Source organism: Myotis davidii, unplaced genomic scaffold (genome assembly GCF_000327345.1).
Source record: "Myotis davidii unplaced genomic scaffold, ASM32734v1 scaffold60, whole genome shotgun sequence".
NCBI classification, from domain to species: Eukaryota; Metazoa; Chordata; class Mammalia; order Chiroptera; family Vespertilionidae; genus Myotis; species Myotis davidii.
Genome location: NW_006293007.1, coordinates 1,994,753 through 2,022,383, shown reverse-complemented (window position 1 = coordinate 2,022,383; position 27,631 = coordinate 1,994,753). Strand labels below are relative to the sequence as shown.

The window sequence follows — 27,631 nt, the reverse complement described above, 5'->3', positions numbered from 1 at the left end:
GAGTATAAAAGAAGAGGCTGCTGCCCTGGGAGTCTCCACTCCTCCAGTGGCCACCTCTGCAGTGTCTCCCTCAGACCAGGTACGTACTGCCTGCCATCTTTTGTCAGGCTTGCAGCTTATTCGTATTTTTGCCAGCCTTTTACCAAAGTGCTGGAAACCTTGGCTTAAAGAGTGAGAGATTGTCTCTCTTGGGATCAGGGTGTTGTACATTTTGTTTCAACCCACTGACCTAACGTTCAGGTGATTCACAGCTTCCCTAGGGAATGGAGGTCCTGGGGGAGGGGGTGCCTGTTTGGATTCATGGTGGGCGTTTTAGCACCTTCCTGTTGGCTGTCGTATTTTTCACTGATGAGGCCTCCTCCTTAAGTAGTCATTATCCAAACATATTAGCCGTCTCATTGTGATACTCAAAAATGCCTCATGCCTGACTTCCTATAGCTTAATGTCTCCTTTGCCTTTTAAGATGATGTTCTGTGTTATTATTTGGAGAGAAAAGTAACCTTTCCTCTCAGTGTTCAGAAAAGGAAAAGTGAACACCATCTGTTCCCAGGTTCGAAGGGTTAAAGAACACCTTGCTCTGAAGAAGTCACCTTCCTGTCCTCTGGGAACTTGATGGATGTGAAGGATGGTACCCCCCCTCTGGTGGCATCCAGGCATCTAGACACTCCTGGGTCTCCTTCTCGGCTGCTCCAGAATTGGCTATCTTGAGGCCACCTACCCCCAAAATTGCAGAATGGGTGTGTTCTCATCTTATCTGCGAGATGAGATCACTGTCATGTTCCATGGTGCCGTTCTGTGATTCTTTTCATCCCAATTTCTTCGGGTGCCTGCTACGCTCCTCCACAATGGAACTTTTCAAAATGAGCACAAGATCCGTGTTGTTTAGAAAGCGGAATTGAGAGTTAATTTTTCAGAGCCTGGTAGTTTTATCTCCAAGGTGTGCTGTGGTCCCCTGGGGAGTATGCCTTACTGGTCTTTACACTCCCCGTGCCTTTGTAGAGGAGGTAATAGATGACTTCGCAGATTACAGCTTCATTTCTTTGTTTTAGATTATAGGCTTGGTTAAGTAGTAAAGCAGCTTTCCTTAACAAAGACTCAAAGCCCTGTTTGCAGTTTATGGGGTTAACACTTAAGACAATGGTCCTTAGCCTTTTGGCATCTCAGAAGCCCTTCGAAAAAGTAATGAAACCTGGATACTCTGCTTAGAACCCCATTTATACCAACGTGCATGCTAAAAGTGATGTAATTCCAGAGGTTCCAAACTCTGGGTTAAAAACCTCTCACGGTAAACTTAATTCTAAAAGTTAGTTAACATGTCCTGATCGGTTTGGCTCAGTGGATAGAACATTGGCCTGTGGACTGAAGGGTCCCAGGTTCGAGTGTGGTCAAGGGCATGTACCTTGACTGTGGGCACATCCCCTGTAGCGGGTGTGCAGGAGGCAGCTGATTGATTTTTCTCTCTCATCGATGTTTCTAACTCTCTATCCCTCTCCCTTCCTCTCTATAAAAAAATCAATAAAATATATTTAAAAGTTAGTTAACAAAGAAATAAAGGAGGATATTGAGTAGATGGGAGAAACGGTGGCAAATAGGTGGGTGCAGGAAATGAGAGAAATGGCAGCTCTGTTCTCCTTGTCTCTGACCATTCCTGATGCACTCACTCAGAAAGTTGCATCAGAAACACACACACACACACACACACACACACACGCTTTATAGTGTGGGAATTCCCATGCAGTGAGTAGCTGCCTTTCTCACTCGCGTTTAGTTCCCACGTGCCTCTTCTTAAATGGGATTCTGATATTTAAAGATACCTGTTTTCTTCCCTATAACACAGACCCTAAGTGCAGGCCCGGTGTGTCTGGTTGATCTCCTACAGTGACCTGCTCCATCTCAGGGAAGATCGGCTGTCCGGGAATCACCCAGTCATTGTACCTGGCACTTTGCCTAGGAATTTTTACGGGTATTTCCATCTGTACTTGATTTTGGTCCTACTCACAGACTAGAACTTTACTAATAATGTTGATGAAATGATGAAGGAACTTAACTCTTGTTTATATCAGTTACCCTAGGATAAAATTGGTTCTGTGTCATTTGCTTAGCCATTTGTACACCCTACTCATCTGTAATTAAATTCAAAATATCGTGGCATTTAATTGGGTAAAGTGGCAGAATCTATTGATGACGTTACATGAGGACTTACTGAACTGTGCACCCAGCTTTGAAAGTTGGGAAAATTCAGGATCATGTATAAAGTATCTGCACACGATATTGGATCACTTGTGGCCAGAAGTAATTTTCTTCACTTTGCTATTTGATATGGGCCTGAGTATTTCTCCTCTCTCATGCCAATTAGAAGGTTCTTCCACATTCCTTCCCTTTTTTACAAACTTCCCTGAACTGAGCTTTGTTATATGAGTCAGTTTGTTATCTCACCAAACTTCCCTTTTCGGGAATTGAGATGGTTTTCAGCAAGGAAGGGAAAGAAACCCATCCTGGTTTCAGTATTATGGTCTCTAATTATACAAAGAATGGTTTCGTTGAAATTCACATGCTTTTGAAATAAATATTTAACAATGGATAAATAAAAGTAAATTACCCCTCAAATATGTGTTTGATTCATAGTTACTAGGGGGAAAAAAATTTTTTTTAAATATATTTTATTTGATTTTTTTACAGAGAGGAAGGGAGAGAGATAGTCAGAAACTTTTTAATATGTTTTTATTGATTTGAGAGAGAGATAAAGAGCGGGGGCGGGCGGGGGGGAGATCAGTTGCCTTGGGCACACACCTTTACTGGGATCAAACCCAAAACCTGGGCATGTACCCTGACCAGGAATGGAACCGTCACCCTTTTGGTGTCTGGGATGACACTCAGCCAACTGAGCCACACCCACCAGGGCCAGAAAACCATTTTTTAATTAAGAAACAAAGTAGTAGTTCATGAAACCTCCACCCGGGGCCCATGCTGGGCTTAGACTGTTTACTTCCCTGCACCGTCGCACTTATCCACGCACCGTCCTGCAGTTAGTGTTGTGATGCCTGTCCCACTTCACATTTGAGAGGCTGAGGCTCATTCCAGTAGCTGACCTGTGAGTAATAGTTGAGGGCATGGGCTCTCGGATCAAACTGCGTCAGTGTGTTGTGTTATCTTGGGAAAGTTTTTTAACCTCTCTGTGCCTCAGTTTACTCACCTGTGAAATGGAGATAAATCTAGCTCATAAGGCTTCGGTGAATTGATATGTATAAGGTGCTTAGAACAACACCAAGTACAGAAGTGCTGGGAGAGCTGCTCTGTCATAGCCTCCTGTCATCCTCCGTGTTCTAGATATAGCAGCAGCTATAGGTGGAGGGGGGCTCAGCCCGGCCCTGGAGCCCTCACGCACAATGCCCGTGATGAATTTAGTTCTTGCTTTACAGTTTACAAAGTGTCACCATGTCCTTTTTTCTCATTTTTTCTCATAGCAGCCCCTGAGGTAGGTGCAGAGGTTCCTGATGGTGTGACCTCTTAGATGAGGAAGCTGACACTCAGAAAGGGGAAGTGACTGACCCAGGAAGGGACTGATGTGGCCGGCCTTTGCCCCAAGGCAGCATCGGTGACCTCCCCGTGCGCCCCTCCCCCTTGAGGTTAAGAGTAAATAATGACTATTAGGTACATCTTCAAAGTTTTGTTGTTAAGTAAGGCAGCATGTCTAACAGACAGGTTATATATAGTTCTTACCTCATTGGGAACCCAGCAGGGTAAGGCTCCGCCCTCTACCCCAGACCTTGCGTGTCTGAGAACCGAGCAGCTGGCCAGCCAGGAAGCCATTTGTTCAGCGGTAGGTTGGTCAGGGCAGCAAAGATTGGGACCTTGTGCACAACACAATTAAAGAGTAAAGAGCAATTTGACAAATGGGTCTGGGGCTATTAAACTTGGGGTTAGTAAAGCCCTTTGGTGTTTGCCCCTCAGCAAACACGAGTCCTGCCTCTGTCCCGGGCCCTGCACGGGCACACTCGGGTTTGGTTAGGAAGGGCCTCCTGTGCAGCCCTGAAAGCTGTAAGCCAGCAGCCCCTTTCGTCCTCACTATTGGCATTTGTTCTTCCTCTTTTCCCCTTCTTTATGGCCCCAAATTTCCCTTTATATTTTTATTAATGTTATCTTATCCACATTCTTTATTATAACTCAACCTCTACCCTTCTGGGGAAGAAGAACTAGAGATAGGAAAGAAAACACAGCTGCAGCGGTTTATTAATCTCTCTCCCTTCTCTCCCTCTTCTCCCACAGTCTGTCAGGACCACTGAGCGACTCTACCATTGCCCAGCTGTAAGCCTTGGTCTTCGGAGATGGCTGACGAGCAGGGGTGTGCCTCCCCGCTGGAGCTGTTCAACAGCATAGCTGCCCAGGGGGAGCGCGTGAGAGCCCTCAAAGCCGGGCAGGCATCCAAGGTGGGTGGTTTTGCTGAGCTCTTCCTGTGCATACAGCCGAGTCTGTTGGATTGTGTGTCCTGGGAGCAGACTCAATAACTGACTATAACTATATTGGCTATAATCTTGCATTTGTCTTCTCCTTTATCAACATTATTGATGCGTGTGAGGTAAAGAAAAGCCAGTGAAATACAGCAGTCATCCACCCGCCCATCCTCATTTCCTGCTCCCAGTAACACGTACAGTCAAACCTCGTTTCTCGAATGTCTCCCATCTCGAACAATTTGGTTCTCAACCAAGTTGTTCACAGAAAAAAATGTCTCAGTTGTCAAACCAAAACTTCATTTTCAACCTGACAACCCTTTCATGCTGATACCTCAACATGACAAAAAGTGACTCGGGCAGCAAATAAAGGAGAGAACACTATTGTTGCTGTAGAAATCAATGGTTAGCACAGTTTTAACATAAACAGGCCATGAGCAGTGCTAATGTTGCTAAGGGTGTGAAAGTGCTCACAAACCTGCAATCACCATCAACTGGACATATAGAAAAACTGTTGTTATTGAATTAACAAAAAGCAGTTAGTGGTGATAGCATTTCCAAGGCAATGGTATATGAAAAAATCGTTTAAGGCTAGTATGGGGTGGTTTGATAAATTTAAGAAAAGAAATGTGTACTTATAAATAGTACATTAGTCATGTACTGTACATAAGAAAGGGACTCATTTGGGGGTCTGGGACTGATTGATTCAATTTTCATTACTTCTAAGGGGGGGGGGAATGATTCCGTTTTTAAACAAATCACTTCTTGAACAGCCTTCTGAAACAAATTAAGTTTGAGAAATGAGGTTCCTTTGTATTTTCAATTCTTATAGCTGCTTCTTTTAATATATAATCCCCATATCTGTAAAAAAAAAAAAAACCCACCCTTATTACATTGCTCCTTGTTGATTGCCCAGGTGAAGGCTGTGACTGTGGAAAATGCGGAACCAGCACTTGCACAAACATTCTCCTTCCCTCCCATCTCCTGATACCTGAGTCCCTTGGTGGATATTAGCATTGACCTTATTCTGACCATGGCAACGCTGCCGGCAGCCCCCCTGAGTGTACAGAGGGCTTTTCCTTTCCTGCCCAGCTCGTTTTCTCTGGCGTCCGTTTATCCTGGTTTCTTTTTGCTTGGCTTTTTGATGGACTCGTGGTAATGGGTCCAAGCTCTCCCCCTCGGTTGAGTGAACTTCCCCTGGAGGCCCTCACATCAGCCCGTCGATCAAGTTCTTGAAGAAGTCTCTCCCAGACCTTCCCCCTACTGTGTCCTGGACGGGCAGCTCGCCCCCCACACTGCCCACCGCAGGCTCTCCTCGCGTCCACCGGCGCTCCCTCGCCTCCATAGGTCCCTGTTCCCTGATCCTGCGTCTTTCTCCTCCAGGGTCAGCTCTCTCTGGGCAGCACAAGTCCTCCAGTGGTTTCTAAGAAAATTATTGCCAAGGACAGAATTTTGAGGGCTCTATAGAGTCTGAAAGTGTTTTTGTTTTACCTAATATTTGATAACGATGCTGGGCATAGAGATCTGAAGGGGACGTGCATTCCCTCAGTATCGGGGCCCGTGTCCTGGGGTTGCTGTGCAGAACGGGTGATTCCTTTGCTCTTTCTGCCGGGCGTTGGCAGGCTCTTCTCTTCGTGCCTGGGTTGTGAAGTTTCTTGGGATGGGTGCTTGCTCAGTGCTCCTTTCAAACCAGAAGGTCATGATATTTAAACCTCAGAAGTGATAGTATTTCTTTGATCTCTTCTGTTATCTCTGTTTCTTGACTGATTATTTAAATTCAGAGACAGGTCCTCTGACCTTATTTTTTTACTTATTTTTCTTATTTTTCTTCTTGTTCTTTCAGGTATATTTCCTCAACTTCTAACCCTCCTGTGGTGTCTCACTTATCCCATGATTATTAACTTCCAAGAGCTCATTTAATCTCTGAATGTTCCTTTCCTCACAAGGCCCTGCTCTTACTTTATAGGTTCAGTGTCCTTTTAGCTCTGAGATCTTGTGGTCATTTCCCTGATGTTCTCTGCCCCTTTGGAAACTCCCATTTCCTTCTGCCCTTCACATTAGAGGCAGCCCTCAAGTGTCAGCTGGTACTTGGCTGGCCCCAGCGTTTCAGAGGGAAGCAGAGACGCTGGCTGGGCTTCGTGCTCGTGGGAGGAGCGGATCGGTGCAGGTGTCCCTTACCTGGAGACCACCAAGCTGCTCCCCTTTGTTGGGGAACTTTCACCGTCAGGGTCCTCAGGTCTCTTCTTCGAGGTTAGTAGAGTCCCCAGAGCGGGTCCTCTGTCCCGAGGTGCAGGTCTGGTGCCAGCATCGTGCCTCTGAGGACGGAGGAGCTGGGCTGGGTGACCTTTCCCCAAAGCTCCCTGTTCTCACTGTGCTGCCCCTGCCGGGCAGAGGGCCCCAGGTGTGGACCCCTTTCACTCTCCCTCTCTAGACACTAAGCCTTGGGGTGGGGGGAGAGGCACTCACTCAGCTGTGTCAGGAGCCTGGGGTAGAGGCCTGAGTAACTGCTTCTGAAACAGGCTTTCAGCCAGTGCTCCTGTTCTTAGAGCCCCCTTCCCCCTCACTGCCATACGCACCTGAGGCCACTGGCGCCCCAGCCACCTGGGGATTCCACACAGTGTAAGTCCAGTTGCTGTCCAGTATTTCCACGCCATCCGAGCATTTGTTCTCACGTATTCAGCCAATTACATCATCCGTCAGCTTTCCAGCTTCTGAAATCCTCCTTGGGTTACTGCAGAGACTCTGCTGTGGCTGCCCTGGGTCTCAGAGTGCGGTCCGTCAACCCCTGTGACCTCATTTTCGAAAATGTCTTCCTAGGCTCTCAGCAGATGTGTCAACCATTTCACGCTCACCCTACTAGAGTACTTTGACTCTTTGGACCCCAAATAAACCATTACATTTTAAAAGAAATAAATACTGAAAGAAAGTGACGTCAAAAAGAGGGAGTTGGTTACGCACAGGAAGAGATTTATACACGAGGTAGGACTCAATAGATGAGGCTTCCACTGAGCCAAACCAGTTAGGGCTAAATATATATATATTTTTAATATATATTTATAAAAGCCTTAGTGACCCTTGTGACCAACAGGTTGATCAGTCGCTATGACGTGCTCTAAACACCAAGGGTCAGACGCTCAATGCAGGAGCTGCCCCCTGGTGGTCAGTGCACTCCCACAGCCAACCTCCCCTGGTCCCTCCCCCTGGCCAGCAAACCTCCCACAGTCCCCCCTCCAACTGTTGATTATTGACTCTAAAGACCCATTTTGGGAACTTGACGATGATTTTGTCCATTTAACATTAAATTTGAATAGCATGTAATAAATATTTTCATTAGTAATTCTTAGTTACAGTTATGTTCATTATTTTAGCAAACCAACGATACTTAGCACAGTAGCATGACTCTTCCAAGTGTGGTCTTTGACCAAGCCGAGTCAGCTGACACTCAGTAAGACAGAGCAGGGGTTGCACACTGGGACCAGAGTTAAACGATGAAAATTCAGAAGCAAGTTTGTATCTAACCCTGAAATGTATTGTAACAGAAGCACCTGATGTTTTAGAAATTCCCTTCCAGCAGAATAGTTGAGCCACCCTGGGAGCACCAGTCCAGTGCGGGCACTGCGGGCTGTCACCACTGTCTGCCATCTGTCTGGGCCGTGGTCCTTAGCATGTACAGAGGGAGTGAGCCCCGCTGCTTTTAGAAACAGCAGCTCACTAAAGCAGGGACGCTTTGGGGGCTGGGGAGTAGGTCAGGGTCTGGGGACTCTGGGAGACAGTGGTCGAGGCCGTGTGCAGTTTGAGCAGCACTCGGGAAATGACACTGGATCGTATGAGTTAGAATAGAGACCAGAGTTTTATTTCTCCTTTTACTTTAAACTTTTAAAATCGAAATACACCATTCATACAGAAAAGCACCGGGGTCATAAGCAGGCAGCTCGCTGAATTTTCACAAGATCCACACCTTGTCACCAGCACCCAAATGCAGAAACAGCATTGGCAGCGCCGGAAGCCATCCCCAGGCCCCCCGGGTCACTGCCTCTCCTCCCAAGGGAGGCCACCCTGACCCCTTCGCCCTGGATAGTTCTGCCTGTGTTCATTCGAACTCTGTGTAATCCAGCAGTGCGTGGTCTTTTGTGTCGGGCTTTTTTCAGAACATCAGCTTTTGAAGTCTGCTGCGGTGCTCCCGTCATGACAGGTCGGGAACAAGAAGAGACGAGGCGAGCCCGCTTGCGTCTTTCAGTCCATTCAGACTCCAGCCGGTCTTCCAGCGGGGACCTGGTTCATGTTTAGCTTTCACCCAGGGACCTGGTTCATGTTTAGCTTTCATCCAGGGACCTGGTTCATGTTGAGCTTTCACCCAGCCACCTGGTTGCAGGCAGAGCTAGGTGAGACTGGGTGTGAAGTGTCAACACAGCCAGGCATTGCAGGGTATTGACTGCAGTGCATTTCCAAGCAAAGTCATTCTTCCCACGGTTAACTGGGTGGATCGTGCTTGCTCAACATTTATTTTTTTGTTAGCGCTGAGCCTAGACACTGCAGAAATGAGATGAATAAGACATACCTGCCCATCTAACCCAGGCAGACATTCTGTCTGTGGGCTTACTGATTACACAACTCTGACTGGTTTAAATGAATTCTAGATAGTTTCAGAGTTTGAAACACAAATCTGTCTGCTAACCACCCTACAGGAGCAGTCCTTTGTGGCAGAGGTCCTGCCTGGCGGAGTGGCTCTCTGAGTGGAGGGTGGCGTTAGCATGTGTCCCCTGGAAGTCCTGTTGATAACACATTACGTAAAAACATGGAAATGTTTGTATTTTCCTTGCAAGCAAATCGGACTGTGGATATTGTGTGTGAGCTGATCAGCCAGGCCAATTATGGGAGCGGAGTTTTAGGGCATTACATGACTAAGCTCCCTAATGAGGCCTCCTGTTTGAAATGCCAGGCTTCCAGGGGTGGCTGGTGGGGGCTCCTGGGAGAGGAGTCCAGCAGAGTTCCAGAAAGACCAGAGACACTTGGCATCTGTGTTCCTTATGCTTATTCTAAAACCACAAACACGCAGACACATGGGGCAGCAGCACAGCGGTTTCCCGTGGACCCTCCTCGGGCTGTGACCTGAGAGCCCCCAGTCCTTCCTGGCCTTTGTCTGTCCGAGTTGCTGTTATTATCCTTGGTGGCATGGCTGCTGAGGTTTCTGTAACTATTCTTGTCGGCCTATGCAGAACTCAGTATAGTGGAGCAGAGGATCTTGTCATGCGTGGTCTCTGCATCAGTGGTTTGAGACTCTGGTGTAGTGACTGTCATAAACAGTGTAGATATGTTACTGTGTCTATCCCCACAGCTCTTGGTGGTAATCCGTAGCAGAGGGACAGGTAAAAGTAGAATGCATTCAGGCCCACTCTTGCTGTGTGTCCGTGGGCAAGTTCCTTTGCCTCTCTAAGTCACAAGGTTCTTCAACTGGAAAAGGACAGTGACAACGAGTCCTGCCTCCCAGGGTTGCCATGAGACTAAACGAAGCAACGTGTGTGAAAGCACCACACGGTGCCTGCCACGTGGCAGCAGAGACATTCAGTAAAAGGTAGCTACTGTCAATATCTTCATCCTTCACCCGATTTCCTGTGTCCAGGATGAACTTGATTCTGCAGTGAAGAAGCTGTTGTCACTAAAAATGAGCTACAAAGCGGCCATGGGGGAGGACTACAAGGCTGGCTGCCCTCCAAACAACGCGGCACCTGCGGGGGATGGTGGCCCAGAAGCCACGGAAGCTGAAGAGGATTTTGTGGACCCGTGGACCGTACAGACGAGCAGTGCAAAAGGTGTTGACTATGACAAGCTCATTGGTACGTCCCGGGGAAAGCCCAGACTTTTAGTAGTGATTCCATTGGTGTTTTTAATATTAATCATAAATCCAGTCAAGCTTCAATGCCAAGAACAAAATATATACCCTAAAATATTTTGATGGTGCATTATATTCCTAAAGGATTGTTAAATAAAGCTTATTGCAAAATAATGATCTATAGTAGATAACTTAGTAGTACCTTTTCCCTTTTTTAACAATTCAGAACTTGAGAAAAATCTGTTGAAATGGGTACCTTACAGTTCAGTTTCCTACACGATAAGCAGAAGGCTTCCTGAAATTCACTTAGTGGTGACAAGTCAGTCACAGGTTACCTAAGTGTCTCCTCCAGTGATGCCGTTTATGAAGCTAACAGTCTAGAACTCAGCGGAAGGGGGGTCGCTGCTCACAGGTAGCCCCTTGTCACTTCCAGGGCCTTCCTTAAGGGGCTTCGTGCTCAGGAAAGTCCTCACTCTGCGGTCATTGCTAACCATCAAAGAATCAACCAAAACGTTCTTACCCAAGTCACAGCCATTTTCTGTGATTTTTAAGTATAGACTATCAAGGGAAAATTCACTTGAGGACAGGCATTAATTCACTTCAACTATTAAAAGATATTAAAAAATATAATTTCGGTATATATAAATTTTACCTTAGTGAGTAATAAGCAACTGTGTGTGCGCACGCACGTGAGAAGCTGCTAGCTAGACTGCGTTCTAGTGTTTCCCATCAGAATCCAGTCCCAGACAGAACAGCATTTTATCCTGTAATTTGTTTTCTGTTCTGCTGGTTGTGATCTCAGCTGTCTTGTTAATACAAAAGACCCTGGACTTCATGTTGGGGTAAAGGACCAGGAGCAGAGGCCTCAAGGGTTTGGTTCATTAACACTGCGATGTTTTTCCCTTAATGCCTGGTCCCCAAACCTCCCACCACCTAAGACGGTCATCTCTTCTTTTTCCCAGTTCGGTTCGGAAGCAGTAAAATTGACAAAGAGCTGATAAACCGAATAGAGCGAGCCACGGGCCAGAGACCACACCGCTTCCTGCGCAGGGGCATCTTCTTCTCACACAGGTGAGCCTTCCCGAGGACTTCTCACCCTTCCTCTCGAATCCAAAGAGGGGTGGGCCCCCGCCGGTGTGGCTCAGTAGTTGAACATTGATCTATGAACCAGGAGCTCCTGGTTCAATTCCTGATCAGGGCACATGCCGGGGTTGCGGGCTCCATCCCCTGTGGGGGGCATGCAGGAGGCAGCCAATCAATGATTCTCTCTCATCGTTGATGTTTCTGTCTCTCTCTCCCTCACCCTTCTCTGAAATCAATTTTTAAATAAGTGTGTGTGTGTGTGTGTGTGTGTGTTTCCCCCTAAGTGATTGGGGCTATTCCCTCAGGCTGCCTGATACTGTGTGGAAATGGAAGGCAGTTGTCAGAGACTCGAACCCACCTCTCCCCTGTCAGTAACACATCCCTTCACCCTCTGGCCCTTAGTTTATTCATCAATAAACTGTCCATTTCACGCCCCTCGCTGGTTTGGCTCAGTGGACAGAGTGTCAGCCCTCGGACTGAAGGATCCCTGGTTTGATTCTGGTCAAGGGCATGTACCTTGGTTGCAGGCTCAATCCCCAACCCTGGTTGAGGCACGTGCAGGAGGCAACCAATCGATGTGTCTTTCTCACATCAGTGTTTCTCTCTGTCTCCCCCTCTTCCTTCCACTCTCTCTAAAAATCAATGGAAAAATATCCTTGGGTGAGGATTAAAAAAAAAAAAACTGTCCACTTCACAAGGTGGAGGTTACATTCATAGAGGCTGAGATTCGTGCCAGATTATGTCCAAGTTCAGTGTTTCCTACACGATAAGCAGAAGGCTTCCTGAAATTACGTACCCTCTTCCTTCTGTTGTGCGGGCCTGCTCATAAATAATATCAAAGAGAAACTAATAGAGCATATCTGCAACTAGATACCCCCACTTTAGACCGTAAGTGCCATGCAGATAACAGAAAACGAGCAGCTTCCAGGAGGATTTCTGCTTCTCCCACCTGACAGATCACCTTGGGTTCGGGCCAGCCCATCTTCGAGGCGATGTTCATGGATTTTATGGTCCAAGGTGGGTCGTTCTGCTCTCCCACTCACGGCTGCAGTAGCACACGGCAGTCCGCCCCACACTTCAGATTCTGTGGCAGAGGAATCCAGGCCTCGTCTGCCTTCCTCACGGGCAGAATGTACTGAGAGCTCTTTCCTAAATGAGATTCAGTCACCTTCCCGGTACACAGTTCAGTGGTTTCCAGTCTATTCACAAGGTTGTGCAGCCATCGCCACTAATTCCAGAACATTTTCTTCACCCCAACAGAAACCCCTACCCATAAGCAGCCAGTCCCCATCCCTCCCTCTCCCCCACCGCCACTGGCAACCGTGGATCTCCTTTCTCTGTCTGTGTACTTACCTGTCCTGCACATTCCGTATAAATAGAATCACACGCCCAGCCGGTGTTGCTCAGTAGTTGAGTGACAACCTATGAACCAGGAAGTCATAGTTCAATTCCTGAACAAGGCGCATGCCCAGGTTGCGGGTTCGATCCCCAGTGTGAGGCCTGCAGGAGGCAGCTGATCAGTGATTCTCTCTCATCATTGGTGTTTCTATCTCTTTCTTCCTCTCCCTTCCTCTCTGAAATCAATAAAAATATATATTTAAATAGAAACACACAACGTGAGGCCGTGGGTGCCTGGCTATTTCAGGGAGCGTGTTTTCAAGGCCCCTCTGTGCTGTAGCGTGTGTCAGTTGATGGAGGTGTAGGACTTGAAGCTTTTGGCCATTCTCAAATTTAAGAACACCCCCTATCTGACTTTATCATCTATAAAATAGGGGATTCGATGAGATACAGCACCCAGTGTCCACCTGCAAACAGACCATAGGTGCTGCCTGGGCACCCTCCCCCGCTGAGTGAGTCCCTACCCCAACCACCCTCACAAAGCTTCCAGAAACGGGAGCCTCATCCACTCCAGCCAGTCCCTGAGGCACCCCGCCCAGACCTACTGCACGGCGAGTGCTCAGAGACGCCCCACAAAGGTGCCAGTCCGCTCAGGTGGCCACTGCCTGCTCTTCTCTGGAAGCCCAACAATTTGATTGGTTGGTTGTGAAAGCCAAAGAAGGACTCCCTCCAAAATTGTGTTTTACTGTTTCCTTATTTCAGAGGTGGTGTGTTCATTCCGGGGGGAGGGGGAAAAACTAAGCACAGAAAAGCAGAATGCCCATGGTCCTAAAAACCAAGCTGAGCGGCCACCTGGCACAGGTGGAGTCCCATTTGGAGGCCACCAGACCTCCGGAAAAGGTGACTGTTCCCCTGCTACTTTGGGAAACTTGGCCCAGAAACAAGGGACAGTCACCCCCCAGACTGGTGGTTTCACACCTGCCACACATCGCAGTCACCGGGAGAGCCTTTTAAAAACACAGATTCCAGCTGTCACAACCGCCTGAGAATCAGCATCTCTGAAGGCGGGGCCTGGGCAGGTGCAATGTGGAAACAGCAGCCACGTGCTACTGAGGCAAAGTCAGGAAGGAGGACCCTCGTGTGCCTTGGTGGACCCTAGTCCTCGGGAGGGCGGTTGATTCCAGAATGACTTCCAGATGAAGATACCTGGTCCCACCTGGCTGAGGGAGCCGGGCGCATTTCCCAGTCCCCTCCCTAAGGCAGGGCTCTGTGGAACCCTCTGATGTCCCCAGTCTGGCTCCGGAGCCACAGGACTGGGTGATTCTAAACAGTTACTGCACAGTGTTGGCCTGGCGTCACCCAGGACCGTGTACAAAGCAGATGGTGTATCAGTGTTGATATTTGGAAAAGTTCCGAAAGAGTCCCAGTGGCTGCCCAACTGCGTCCACCTTTTAAACACCTTATCCCGAGCTCCCGTCTCTTCTCTGAAAACAAGCACAGGAGAAACCATGTCAGGAGAACCATTACAGACCCACCGAGAACAGCAAACTAGTTCTTTCCTGTGTTGGTCTGAACATTGCCAAGTGAGCATTAGCACCTTGACTTTTTTCCCCAGAAAAATCACTGTTCCCTCTCTCCTCTTTCCTTCAGGGACATGAACCAAGTCCTCGATGCCTATGAGAACAAGAAGCCGTTTTACCTGTATACGGGCAGGGGCCCCTCTTCCGAAGCCATGCACGTTGGCCACCTCATCCCGTTCATCTTCACAAAGTGAGTCCTGGCTCTGTGACTCTCCTCACTGTTATTAGCAAGGCAGGAGCGGGGGGTATAAGCTGTGTCTAGAAACAGGACAGGACCAGTCCATGTTTGCTGAACAACCGCAGTGTCAGGGATGTGGCGCCTCTGTGGCCTCCATTCACTTGGTTCGTTCCTGGTGTCACTTTAGAGGGACATGGGTGACGGAGACCCTCACACCGGTGCCGCGTCTTCTCTTCCCTATCCATGTGACCATAGGCCAGTGACGGCTCTGAGCCTTCGGTTCCACCTCTGCGAGATGGAAATAATACCTGCCTCGTAAAATCACTGTAAGGCAACAAAGAAGGCACGTAAAACAGCGAGCCTAGAGCTGTGCAGGGCGCTCTGAGTTAATAACTGGCAATGCCCTTATCGTTACCGATAATCAGATAAACAGCGTGCTAAGATCACGTGATTTTGCAGACAAGTTGTTCGTTGGAACTGTGTTTTCAGATGCCAAAGGGCATTTTTCTTCAGGGGAAACGAGATGTCAGCCTCTCCCCGTGTCTCTTAGGTGGCTGCAGGACGTGTTCAATGTGCCCTTGGTCATCCAGATGACAGACGACGAGAAGTACCTGTGGAAGGACCTGACCCTGGACCAGGCCCATGGCTACGCCGTGGAAAATGCCAAGGACATCATCGCCTGCGGCTTTGACATCAACAAGACCTTCATCTTCTCTGACCTCGACTACATGGGGTACGGAGAGAACGCATGGCTGCCTTTGAATGAGCAGGTGTGGACATCAGGTCCTCAGGACGGCTCAATCTGAAACATCTCGGGTGGTCTCAGGCCCAGTGACTGTTTTTTCTGCTTTTACTGAGTGTTGTGACCTGGGGTAGTGGCTGCGATTTTTGTCCTCAGCTGCTGACACAGAAGTACTCTGCGTTGTAGTCGCTCTCCAAGGATGATCAGTCTCACCAAGTTAGGGTCTTTGTCTCTCCTCACGGAGAAAAGACTCCCTGGTTACACATTCCCTCCCAATCTAGGATTTTAATCTGTCTTTTATTTCATTTTTTAAAATTTATTTCAGAGAGAGGAAGGAAGAGGGAGGGAGAGAGAGAAACATTAATGATGAGAGAGAATCACTGATCTGCTGCCTCCTAAATGCCCCCTACTGGGATCAAGACCGAAACCCAGGCATGTGCCCTGACTGGGAACTGAACCGTGACCTCCTGGTTCATAAGTTGATGCTCAGCCACTGAGCTGGGACAGCTGGGCCAGTCTAGGTTTTTAAATCAACTGCTTAAAAACCCAAATATTTCATTCCAAAAATCCTTAAATTAAAACTCTGAGGTTGAACCTCATCCCAAATGACTACCAAGAAAGTGTTAGGAAATTATTAGACTTTTTAAAATCACTTTTCTTGTGGCCCTAGAGGCACTGCGGTGTCCTGGGAGAAACATGGTCTTGGAAGGAAGGCGGGCCTAGATTTGAATCTGGCCACGTCTGTTAATGGTCGTGAGACATTTCTGGTGCATGCAATAGGATTAGATGTGACCTTAGATGTCACTGTTATTACCATTTCCATAGCACTTCATTTTATTTCTCCCATTCCTTAGAACTCATTCCATCAGTTCTGTAGTCTCTTCCCTCGCCCCCTGCTATGGCCCCTCAGGACCTCTGGTCCCCTCCGGCCTGCACTCTCTAGATCACAGGTCTGGTCAGGTCCCCCGCTCAGGCCTTTCCCAGCACTCCCTCATCCTCAAGGTCAAGTTCTCACTTCCCTCTGAGCACGCAGCCCCTTGTGACTGGGCCCGTTCCTGTCTGGTGCTGCTGCCACCTCCCTCCAGATGGAACAGTTCCATTTCCTCCCATTTGTCCATGTTCTTGTCTGCCCAGAGTCCCCTCCCCTCCCAGCTCAGCATTCCTCCACTTTCTTCCAAACCCGTGATCAAGCATCGCCTTGTCCTGGGAGCCGTCCCTGGCAGGCAGATCTAGCACCTGCTCTGGTTCCTGCACCCAAGCTCCTCGGCCACCTCTAATCTAAGGTGCACTGTGAGGGGTGGCCCTCTCCCAGGAGGTCAGTGAAACAGTCACCATGTGCTCTCAGTGGCAGGCACCCCCTAGGCCCCAAAAACACGGCAGTGGGCAAAACAAAGTCCCTGCCCCAGTGAGCGTGATGTTAGAGCATCAGAAGCAAGTCCTCTAGTAGTTACTGTGTGACTTGGGCAGTGAGCTAACCCCTCTCTGCCTGCTCGCTCCGCTCATTTATTCAGCAGGTATTTATTGAGCATCTACTACATGCCAGACTGCTGCTGGGATACAGCAGCCAATAACACAACGAAGCAACCACTGTCAGGTTACCTTCCAACCAGCAGAGTCGGGCAGTTCATCAGTCATAGACCAGGTGATAAGTGCTGTGAGGAGAAGGAAGGGGGGCTCAATGGCAGGAGGATCGGACCTGTGTCTGATTCTGATTGTTTGCAGGATGAGCCCAGGCTTCTACAGGAATGTGGTGAAGATTCAGAAGCACGTGACCTTCAACCAAGTGAAAGGCATTTTTGGCTTCACGGACAGTGACTGCATTGGTAAGGAGCCGCTGCTGCCTGCGCCCGGCCCCAGCCCACCAGAAGGGAGCAGTGGCCCAGAGCTGAGCTGTCGCTGAGATGGTGGCTTCTGCACTTTGTCTCTACATAGTAAACCTGTGGGGGTTTCCTCAGAACATGAGGAGGCGATGTGATGCCCTTGGCCACTGTCCTGGGCATGTGGAGCTGTACCCAGGGTGCCAGTCCGCCCCTCTCCCAACCATCCATGTAAGGCTTAGAAGAAAGTAGGAAGGGTACAGACAGCTTGGGAGTTCCTGTGTCCGCGCACGGCGTGCACCTGAGAGCACCTGAGGACCCGAGAGCTGCAGCGGGGCGCCACTTGTCAGGTGTGATCGCGAGGTCCATACCCTTAGTCCCGGCAGTCCCCCCTCTGCAGGTCTCAGCAGATCACAGGAGCATTGTTAACAAAACATTGAAAACTGTTCTGCATCAAGAGAGCCTCATCTGTAATAATTAAACGATGAGGAACGATCCGAATGCCCAGTGGGCAGAGAATGGTTAAATGTGGACGATTCGCTTATAGAGTAGAACATATTCAACAACAATCTGGGTAAACACTACAGAGTGAAAAGGGCAAGGGGAAAAAATAGTATAATCACAACTGAAATAAGTAGAAATAGAGAAAACAGATGAAAAGAGTCACAAATTGAGTTGATGGATTTTTTTCTTCTACTTTTCTGGAGTTTCCTGCTTTTCTTTAATGCTGATCACTTGTCTAATGAGGAGAAAGCCTGTTTTTGCTCATCCCTTTCCCCGGGTAACCAGCCAGACGGAGCTGCCCGTGTGTAAAGGTTCTCTGTCCTCGCTCCAGGGAAGATCAGCTTTCCTGCCATCCAGGCTGCTCCCTCCTTCAGCAACTCGTTCCCGCAGATCTTTGGGGACAAGACGGACGTCCAGTGCCTCATCCCCTGTGCCATCGACCAGGTCAGGAGGCAGCGGGTGTCAGGTCTGGGCTGTGCGGGCGGCTCCCAGCACTCACTGTGGGAAAGGCGGCTTGGGGTGGGGGGTTGGGGGGTCGGTTCTGTGAACTGGCTGGAGTTGCTGTGAAGGCCTGTCAGGTGACGCTGATGGGCTGAAAGCTGGCGTATTGCTTCCAGCCATCCTCAAAAGGCCCCCCTCTCCCCTAGGACCCTTACTTCAGGATGACGAGAGACGTCGCCCCCAGGATCGGCTATCCTAAACCAGCCCTGCTGCACTCCACCTTCTTCCCCGCCCTGCAGGGGGCCCAGACCAAGATGAGTGCCAGCGACCCCAACTCCTCCATCTTCCTCACAGACACTGCCAAGCAGATCAAGACCAAGGTGAGCACTGCCCTGGGCGAGGAACCACCTGTGCCCGCAGAACCACACGCTCAGGCACGCGCACCCCCGCACCAGCGCTCTGTCATTTCGGTATCCGCTGCCCCAGGGCTGCTGAAATCCTGGACTGAAAACTGTCCCTGTTCCCAGATGTCAGGGGAATTTACTTTTGTCCTTTTACTGAGGCAAAACTTTACATTTTTTCCCCTTTTCTCATCAGCGCTGTGTTCTGGTAGCAAAGTCATGGCCGTTTTCTTTAAAGTCACACAGGCAGTAGAGGAAAGTCTATTTCTGAGCACCAGCTGTATTCCAGGGCCAGGCCAGGCACTTTGTTTGTGCGTCCTTGTTCTACTTCTCACTGGGCAAGCGGTGTGTTCCTTTCAAAGGTGAGAAGGATGAGGCCCAGAATGGTGACAACTCGGCCAAGTTTCCACTGGAAACCAGCAGAGTGCTCCTGGCCAGGAGCAGCACCACCAGCGTGGGTTTGGGGGCTCTTTCCTCCCAGAGCTCTTGCTGAGCCCCAGAATGGGTAGATGCCCTTCAGTGGAACAGCCCTGCCCTGTCCGGCACCAGCCGGGCTCTCGAGTCACCAGGGAAACGTGAACTAGGAGTTGGTTGAGCTTCCGTATTTTCAGGCCTCACTTCTGTTGCTGGGTGCTGACCTGCAGATATGACAGTCCCCTCACTGCCCGACAAAGCTGTTGACATTTTATCGGGAACCAAGTGTGGGTCTGCGGGTTGGAAGTTGACAGTGGGAGGGACAGAAACTGTATTTGAAGCACATAATGCAACTGTCTGAGTCACTGCCTGGCCCCTGACCCTTCTGGAAAGTCCCAGGCAATTCCTGGTGGACAGCAGGGAAACCCTTGATACTATGAACAGCTGCTTCTGGCGGAAACTTGCTGAGCACGGAGTGTGTGAGGGATAGTAGGGGAGGGACTCCTGTTCCCTCCAGCAGAGGCATTTTGTATCGTTTTTGAGGTGTTGTTTGAAGTCAGTCACTTTGGGCTCTGGGGCATTTTTCATTCACCTAGAGACCTGCAAAGACCCAGAGCCGGGCGAGCAGTGAGTGTGAGGAGCCACACGGCTGCAGAGGCCACCAAGGTCACGCGGGTCACGCCGCTGTGACGGGCAGGCCCGGCCTTTGTGCTCAGTCTCCATGTCCGTCTTCAACTCCAGATCAGACCCCCCGGCCGAGAGGGCACCTGCCCCACTCAAGAATCACAGCAGTAGCCGGGTATGGCTGCAGGGGTGTGGCTGCCTGGTCACCAGCCACGCACTGACCTGTGTGATCTCATGGAGCTCTCGCATCCACCAGGAGGCTGTGTCCATTCTGTAGGCGACGAAATCAAGGCTCAGAGGGTTGGGCAGCTGCCCAGCATCCACCCTGTTGGGAAGCAGAGAGCCAGGACTAGAACCCAGGTCCACCACTGTCTGGCCCTGCCTCTTCCTGCTGTTGGAGAGTGACCTTGGCTGTCCAGTTGTCATTTGTGACATGGGGCAGTTGCCCCCTTCACAGACAGGCAGGGCTTACATGAGATCCCATATAAAAAGCGTTTATGAAGTGTCAAGCACTGCCCAAATTTTAGCTTTTGGCTCAGAAAGTGAATAGTTGAATAGTAGGGTGGGCCACAGTGTGCCTCTGTGGGCTGTCATGTGGATCCTGTCAGACCAGTGGCCCCTCCCCGCCCTGGTCTCCGGGCCTCTGCGGCCAACTTGACCTTCCCATTCGATTGGAGCAGCGGGCACTCGCTGGCTCTTGGTGGTTGGATCAAGTCCCGCCCTCGGCCCAGACAGCCTTCCTGTTGCAGTTTCATTGCATGGAATCGTTTTGGTGCATCTCGCTGGCTTCCATCGTTTTGGATCCAGGCGGTGGCCTTCCAGCCCCCACCGACTGGCTCCACCATGGCCCAAATCTGTCTTCCTGTTGGTTCCCTGAAAACCAGGCCCAGCATCAGAGGACGAGCCAGGTCCAACACCAGGACCACGTAAGCCACTCGGCAACCTGGTGTCCCAGGAGGAGTCTGTGCCTGGAAAGATGCCCGCACGCACGGGGGCCTCCACAAGACTAGAGGCTCCAGCAGGCAGTGCACCGGCCTGAGGGCGTGTGGATCTCACGAGAGCCCAACACGTGGTGGTTTTCTCTTCTTCTTGTTTATTTCGTGTTTTCCAGTTTCTGCGTTTGAGTACATTGATGTTATTTCCTGACTTGGTCCTTTTTGTCAAGGAAGTGAAGGTGGCCAGCCCACCAGCCCCGCCCCTCCCCGCTGCCCTCTGTGCGGCCTGCTGAGCATGCGGCTTCCCAGCCTCCTCCTCCCCGAGCAGATACAGCTCCTGCCCAGAGTGGCTGCTTTCTCCTGCAGAGGATGGGTTTCGCTTGCCTCCCTGTGCCCGGCGTTCCTCTGAGCTTCTGGACGGTCCCAGAGCATCCAGTAGTGGCCTGTCCTGGGGCCTCCGGGGAGGCCTCCTGAACACCTCCACTTGGAGTGTACCGACTCCACCCACCCCACGCCCCTTCTGTCTGTAGCGGCTTCTCAAATCCTCATTGAAAGAACACAGAGGAACTTTGTCCGTTTCAGCTTTTCTTCTCCCACCCGTGGCCCTGATTTCTCTAAGATTCTCCTCAGTGAGTCCTGAAACGCATTTGTTAGCTTGTGAGTCTGTCGTCTGCTCCTGAAAGTGCCAGGGTTAGGTGAGCCCTACCTGCAGGTCCTCCACCTCCGCCTGAGCCCTCATCTCTGCCTCCCTCCCGTTCTCTCTCAGTGGGGAGGGCAGCAGCCAGGCTGGGGCTCCGTCTTGTTCACCAGTGACAGCACCGCCTGCCCCGGGCAGTGGCCGCCCCTCCCTGGTCGTCTGTTACTCTGAAGAGGGTTTGTGTTTGTCTTCTTTCTGAAGCTCATCACCTGAGAACACTTTAGGACATTCGCCCCCAATTCCAGCTCTCCTGACTCTGTTCTTGTCAGTGGGGACTGCAAAGTGAGCCCACCTCTGCCCCTTCCCTGCAGTGGGCCCACTGAGTCCGCTTGGTGGGGCTCCTCCCTCTGGTCAGGATCTGACAGGCTTGGGCTGAAGCCGTCACTGGCTCCCCTTCCAGCCCTGGGGCTCCCGCAGGGCGCCAGCACCCCAGCGTTGTTGTGTCTCTTGCTGGCGCAGGTCAACAAGCACGCGTTTTCTGGAGGGAGAGACACCATCGAGGAGCACAGGCAGTTTGGGGGCAACTGCGACGTGGACGTGTCCTTCATGTACCTGACCTTCTTCCTGGAGGATGACGACAAGCTGGAGCAGATCAGGAAGGTAGGACAGGCCCAGCCCGGCCGCCCCAGCTCGCTCCTCGGGACCTGGAGGGCTCCGGCAGCCAGCTGGGGGCCGTCGGCCCCGGAGAGTAAATGGAGGCGGGGGATTGGTCTGTAGCCATGGGCCAAGAAACCTCATGAACAGATATTCACAAGAGAGAAACTGCAGGCTACTCTTTACTTAGTAGCCAACACAAGGGTTTAATCCTTCTGTCAGAGCATCGAAGTTAAAACAGTTCCCCTACCTACTTAGCAGGGTTTGTGCTGCTGTTTCATTTGCAACGATCGTAAACCAGGTGCTGCCAGGCTCCCCCCGCACAGCGTGTCCGGCAGCAGCTTGGCCGTGGGATGGAGAACCCCACGAATGTCCACAGCTGTGCTCGGTTTTCCAGTTCCCAGGACCTTTTCCAAGGAAGCACCCCTGCTAGAGAAAGAGCCCCTCATAACAGCGTTCAAAGTGGTCACAGCACAAGTGAGGACCGGCCACACAGCAGAGGCGGGTCACCTAGGAAGTATCCCGGGGTGGGTGCTGCGGGCGGAGGGTTTCCATGGCAGGACAGTGGGCCTGCGGGAGCGATCAGGCAGACACCGGCGAGATCAGTGCACATGCAGCGAGGTTAGTGCACATGCAGTGAGGTCAGTGCACGCGCAGTGAGGTCAGTGCACGCGCAGTGAGGTCAGGCAGACACCAACGAGATCAGTGCACACACAGCGAGGTCCATGCACATGCAGCGAGGTCAGACAGACACCAGCGAGATCAGTGCACACGCAGCGAGGTCAGGCAGACACCAGCGAGCTCAGTGCACATTTAGCGAGGTCTGTGCACACGCATTGAGGTCCGCACACGCGCAGCGAGGTCCGTGCACCGCAAAAAACCTAAGCGATGCCCAAACGTTAGCCATGGCCCTGGCCTTGCTGCTCTGGGGCTTGGGATTCAGCGAAGACTTTACAGAAGCCGGTAGGGCTGGCGGAGCTGTCGTTCATCCCCTGTGTTTGGAGTTCAGTTGCAGCGCAGGCTGGTGAGGCCTCCCCTCAACCCTCTCGCTATGAGAGGGCAGGAGCGCGAGCACTCAGAAGGGAAGTGTAATGGGTGGGGTTTTGTCCCCAGCGAGGCCGTGGGGCGGAGCTGTTCTCACGGTGTCTCCCCGCAGGACTACACCAGCGGAGCCATGCTCACCGGGGAGCTCAAGAAGGAGCTCGTGGAGGTCCTGCAGCCCCTGATCGCGGAGCACCAGGCCCGGCGCAAGGAGGTCACGGAGGAGATCGTCAAAGAGTTCATGACCCCCCGGAAGCTGTCCTACGACTTTCAGTAACGCCCATTTGTCCCTGTACGTAAAGAAGCAAAATTACCCAGAGCCCCAGCCCAATCGAATCACTGCTGTACTTAGGCCGTCACAGCTTCCTGGTCCTGGTGTCGGTAACCCTGTGCCTGTCAGGACTGTTTCTCCCTGGGCCATCCTTTCCATCGGGGCCAAACCCTGTGTGCTGCCTGCGCCCCGGGCACCAGGGCTGGGCAGACAGGAGTCGGTTGGTTCTCTCCCACAAGGCACCCCGGCCGCCCGGAGCCGGCCACGGGGAGCACTTCCACTGGAAAACACCCTTCGGCTCCACATACACCCTCCAAGCCGCTGGTAAGGGAGCCTGTAGTCTGCATGTACATTTCAGGAGTTTAATGGGCACAGCCCATCCCCCAAAACAAAAAGAATTGCCAGCTGTGCATTTAACGGAGAGATCGCCCAGCTTGAAGCTGCTTTTCATACTGAATATCGCCCAAGGAGGCCACTTTTATTAGGTGAGTCTGCGGGAGAAACTCCACACGTGAACTCCAGCCCCACGTGTTCCCTGGCAGTCTCTGCCTTCTGAGCCTCCCCACACCGCTTCCAGCAGCTGGCCCTGGGCACAGGCTCTCCACCCTGAGAACCAGCGCTGGGCCCCCTGCCGGCTGCTGCGGGGAGTCTGCGGCCTTTGCAGACACCTTTGTCCTGACACTTGGCTGGCATGGTGCCCCGGGCGTCCTGGGCGGTGGAGAGCACACAGCAGCCTCCAGGCCCCAAGGGAGCCGTTCAGTCTTGTGCCCCGTGTAGTATGGGAAAGCCCTTGTGGGGGTGCAGGGTCCACTCCTGAATGCTCTGCCCTCTTGTCACTTGTTGGCCTAAATAAATCTCTGGTCCCGCCTGTGTGGCTGTGTTGTGTGGAGTTTGAGCAGGACAGGGGCCTCGCTTCAGGACCCTGGGTGTGCTGCGCCAGCCACCGAGCCGTGGCTGCTCCGCGGTTGGCCCTTGAGTCTGCTGGGGGTGTAGAAGGGGAGGCCCACAGTGCAGGAAGCCCCGAGGCACAGACACAGGCTCCCAGGAACCAGCAGCCCGTCCACCTGTCCCCCCTTAACAGTCCTGGTCTGGACTCTCACCACTTCCAGTGGAGAATGCAAGCAAAGGTCCTCTTTTTGTGCATGGGATGGTCCAAGGTGGGGCTGTGTAGTGACAGGTGCCAGTCTACCAGCCAACCTGGGCTCACTCTACCCACGGTCTTCATTTTGTTACAGGGCAGTAAGGAGCTAGGAAAATTCCAGGGCAAGTGGAATAGGGAAACAGACAGAAAAGTTAAAACGAGGCAAAACTATTGGCAGCCAGCTTGTAACTAACAAACCATTATCTTCCTCAGCCAAGGACAAGAGGGCAAATGGTTAAAAGCCTCCCTAATGAGAGAATGCAGGAAAGGAGGGGAGGGGGAAGATGAGAGGGGCAGCTTTACTCCCTAAGCAGAGAAGCAGCAAGGCTCTTCGAGACACAGTTGCCAGGTGCTTCTCGTGAATTCTGGGAAGGCCACAGCAATGTAAAAAGGGACCTTGAGAATTAATTTGTACCAAAATAGTCAGCAGAGGAATTCTGAAACCTGCAGATGGGAGGGTGTATAGTAATACCTCGGACCCCCACCCAACCTGATCTTCCGATTAACTGAGAGCTCGCCTGCGCTTCATAAGACAAATATATATATAGGTTTGCTTCTTTAATGCAGGTGCATGCTTTCATTGCTTTAATAAATTGGCTTTACACAACGCAGTCAAGATCTCTTATAAATTCATTTATATGAGAAGACGAGATCGAGGTTGGGGACAGCCCCTCCCACGGACTCAGGGGCTGCCTGGTAACACCTGGTGAGAGGTGCCACCAACCGTTTTGTGAGGAGGCAAAACGGGGGCATAGACGAGGGGAATGTGACTCGCCCAAGGCCACACGGAGTGTGTTACAAAGCAGCCTGTCCCGACTTCCTGTTGCTAAAACCTGTGCGTCCTTCAAGTTCCCCAGGAGACCCCAGGATCAGGATGGACGAGGCGGCCGGCCCAGCAGGGGTCTGGTGACAGGGTGGTTCTGGCCCCTGGTGGGCGAGGACTGCTTCCAGGGGAGCTCTGGCTGTCGGCGTCCCCTCACCTCCATGGGTCTCAGTGCCGTGTTGTGGGGAGACCAGCTGAGCTGCACCTGAGGGACAAGCACAGGGAGCCTCCTGCACGGCAGTGGACATCTGAGTGAGGGGACAGTGGCTGCGCGGCCAGAGGGAGCACGTGTCCAGGACAGCGCTTCAGAGCCAGAGCGAGAGCGAGGCTTCTGGCACAGGCCTCCGGCGCCTGCAGCCTCAGACGGAGTTGTGCCAACCACCCCCGCACGGGCCAGGACACACTGAGGGGCCCTGGGTGACCGCCTTTCCTCTCCCCTCTGACATTTCAAGTGCAGCCTGACTCTGATGGCGCAGTTAGTGGGGAGCTGGGCAAGAGACACCTAAAAGCAGCCGGTGATCAGGCAGGGAGAGCTTCCTGAGGAACTGGTGTCAGACGCAGTTAGCCAGGCAGAGAAGGGGGAAGGGCGTACCTCTGAGCGCAGAGGTAAGCAAACACTTGGTCAGTATGACGCGCAGGCCAGGACAGGATGGTCCACCTACGTGTTCTGGTAATAGGACAGTCCCGGCAAGAACACGGCAAGTTCTCTGTCCAAGGACACGGTCAAGGCCGGTGTCTAGGAGGGAGGGAGTGTAGTCAAGGCAGGTGTTGGCTGACTCACCCGGGGACTGCTGCAGGGGGGAACCTGCCTGCACCCACCAGCCCTGCCCTCGGTGGCCCCATTACTGGAGGGCCTGCGGGGCCTCGGGAGTCCCTCACCCTCCCTGCTGTGTGGCCTTGAGCAGCCCGGCTCCCTCTCAGGTGTTTCCTCCCCTGGCATCAGGCTGTTGTGATACGCTGTGTAAGGCGCCTGGCACCCAGCAGTGTTCAGGAGACAGACCCCCGTGCAAAGGTGGCACACAGCCTAGTGTCCGGGCACCAGTGGGGCCAGGCAGCTGGCTGGAACCCAGTTTTCTTCAGAAAGGGGGTAGATTTGAGATGGGGTGGCGAGGAGAGCAGGTGCCGTGCCGAATGCTGAACAGCCCGCTGTGGCAGGGGTGAGCCCACAGGCCAGGCCCCAGTCCCAAAGGCCGAGGGAGTGGAGCCAGCGAGCACTGGGCTGGGCCTCACTGCCCACTCGCATAGTGGGAGCGCTGGCCACACAGGTGTGGAGAGCTTGGCCTCAGGATGAATCGAAGGCGGAGACACTGGTCACCAGACCACAGCGCAGCACCACTGAGCTTCCTCAGGAACGTTTAATTGGCAACAGTCCCCCTCCAAGTGCACAGGCAGAGGGGGGAGCACGACCTGCCCTCACACCAGCTCGCCAGGCCACCGGGCAGGGCCTCTGAGGTGGGGAGGGACCAGGTGAGCTGCATCTAAGGGACTTGGGTGCCCTAAGTAGCAGGGGGCTGAGTGGGGTGGGGTGGTGGCCCAGAGGACAGCTGAGTAAATGGTGGTGCAGACACAGGGTGCTCTGAAGACACGGGGTGGGGGAGGCTGGAATGGACAACTGACCACCTGCACCCAGGACCATGTGACAGATGCCTTCACCCAAGAGGCCGCTCCTTCCTGGCTCCTGTGACCCTCAGGCCAACCCGGCTGGTAACAGATGGCTTTGACCTTCTCTGCTCTGTAGCTGGCGGGCCACGCCCAGGCCCCAGCTGCCTGTCTTCGGGGTGGCTCCCCGCTGTCCTAGGTGACCACCCAGTAGGGACACTCCCCGTTGCCTCCTCTAGCTACTCTGACCTGTGGAAGCTGCCGGTGGGCTGGTGTAAGAGACAGTGAGGGTCCAGGAAAGGCCTGACCCCACTCCAAGTCATGTAAAGGACATGACCTTGGCTTGCACCCCAGTTCTTGTGATCTAGGCAAGCAGACTTTTGTCATAGCAACTGTCATACATAGATGGATCTAGACCAGGGGTGGGCAAACTTTTTGACTCGAGGGCCACATGGGTTCTTAAACTGGACCGGAGGGCCGGAACAAAAGCATGCCCAGTCTTGCCCAGCTTGTCACGATCTGCTACTTCCCTATGATAGGCCAAGCCCTAGCAGTGATCTATGAAGCATGACCAGCCACCGCTTAGTATAAAACAGTGTGTGTAAAAAATAAAGGTGCTGGTGCTGGTGCCTTGTGCCAGTCCTCCTAGGCCCTGGTCTCTGGTGCTTTCATCCCACGCCACCTCTACCCTGCGGGACCCCTTGGCAGCGGGCCTCAACAAGTGGCGCCCGAACAGGGACTTGAAGGTGGGCTTCGTGAGGACCCCGGAGTCACAGTCGGCTGAGTCAATCAATCAATCAATCGAGTAATAGTAAGTTTTGGGGCATTTGTATTAATTAGGAGTAAAACATGGAGCAATTAGAGACCAAAGAGCGCTCTGTATGCGCAGATGTTAAAGAACATGCTGCAGGCAAGGGGCTCGTGTAACAACTTCACAGCTAGAGCGTTTTTTAAATTTTGTGCAGGAAGTCTGCCCATGGTTCCCTGAGGAAGCGACGGTAAATATAGGAATTTGGCAGAAGGTCGAACAAAGGTTACATGATTTATGGAATTTAATACGGGATTGTTTAGATCCCAGGCATGACCATAATCAACCATCTCTTAACCCAGAAAAGAAAAAGGGAAATATC

The 27,631-nt window shown here is 51.8% G+C and overlaps 2 protein-coding genes across 3 annotated transcripts in view; one reads left to right on the top strand and one right to left on the bottom strand.

Moving 5' to 3' along the window:
• WARS (tryptophanyl-tRNA synthetase) overlaps nt 1–23,808 on the top strand; it is a 24,626-nt gene extending 818 nt beyond the window's left edge. The window contains exons 1-11 of one of the 2 annotated variants that reach the window (XM_006766608.2): nt 1–79; nt 4,267–4,427; nt 10,069–10,282; nt 11,241–11,349; nt 14,350–14,469; nt 15,008–15,190; nt 16,922–17,022; nt 17,852–17,964; nt 18,168–18,341; nt 21,492–21,632; nt 22,783–23,808. In XM_006766608.2, the coding sequence (XP_006766671.1) occupies nt 4,326–4,427; nt 10,069–10,282; nt 11,241–11,349; nt 14,350–14,469; nt 15,008–15,190; nt 16,922–17,022; nt 17,852–17,964; nt 18,168–18,341; nt 21,492–21,632; nt 22,783–22,944 (1,419 nt within the window). In that variant the 5' untranslated portion in view covers nt 1–79; nt 4,267–4,325 and the 3' untranslated portion in view covers nt 22,945–23,808. The remainder of the gene's footprint in view (nt 80–4,266; nt 4,428–10,068; nt 10,283–11,240; nt 11,350–14,349; nt 14,470–15,007; nt 15,191–16,921; nt 17,023–17,851; nt 17,965–18,167; nt 18,342–21,491; nt 21,633–22,782) is intronic. The other variant, XM_006766607.2, reaches the window with a different exon arrangement.
• Nucleotides 23,809–26,994: 3,186 nt separating this feature from the next.
• The window catches only part of SLC25A47 (solute carrier family 25 member 47), a 7,884-nt gene continuing 7,247 nt past the window's right edge, over nt 26,995–27,631 (bottom strand). The window contains exon 7 of the mRNA XM_006766610.1: nt 26,995–27,214. The gene's annotated coding sequence lies outside the window, so the exon portion shown is untranslated. The remainder of the gene's footprint in view (nt 27,215–27,631) is intronic.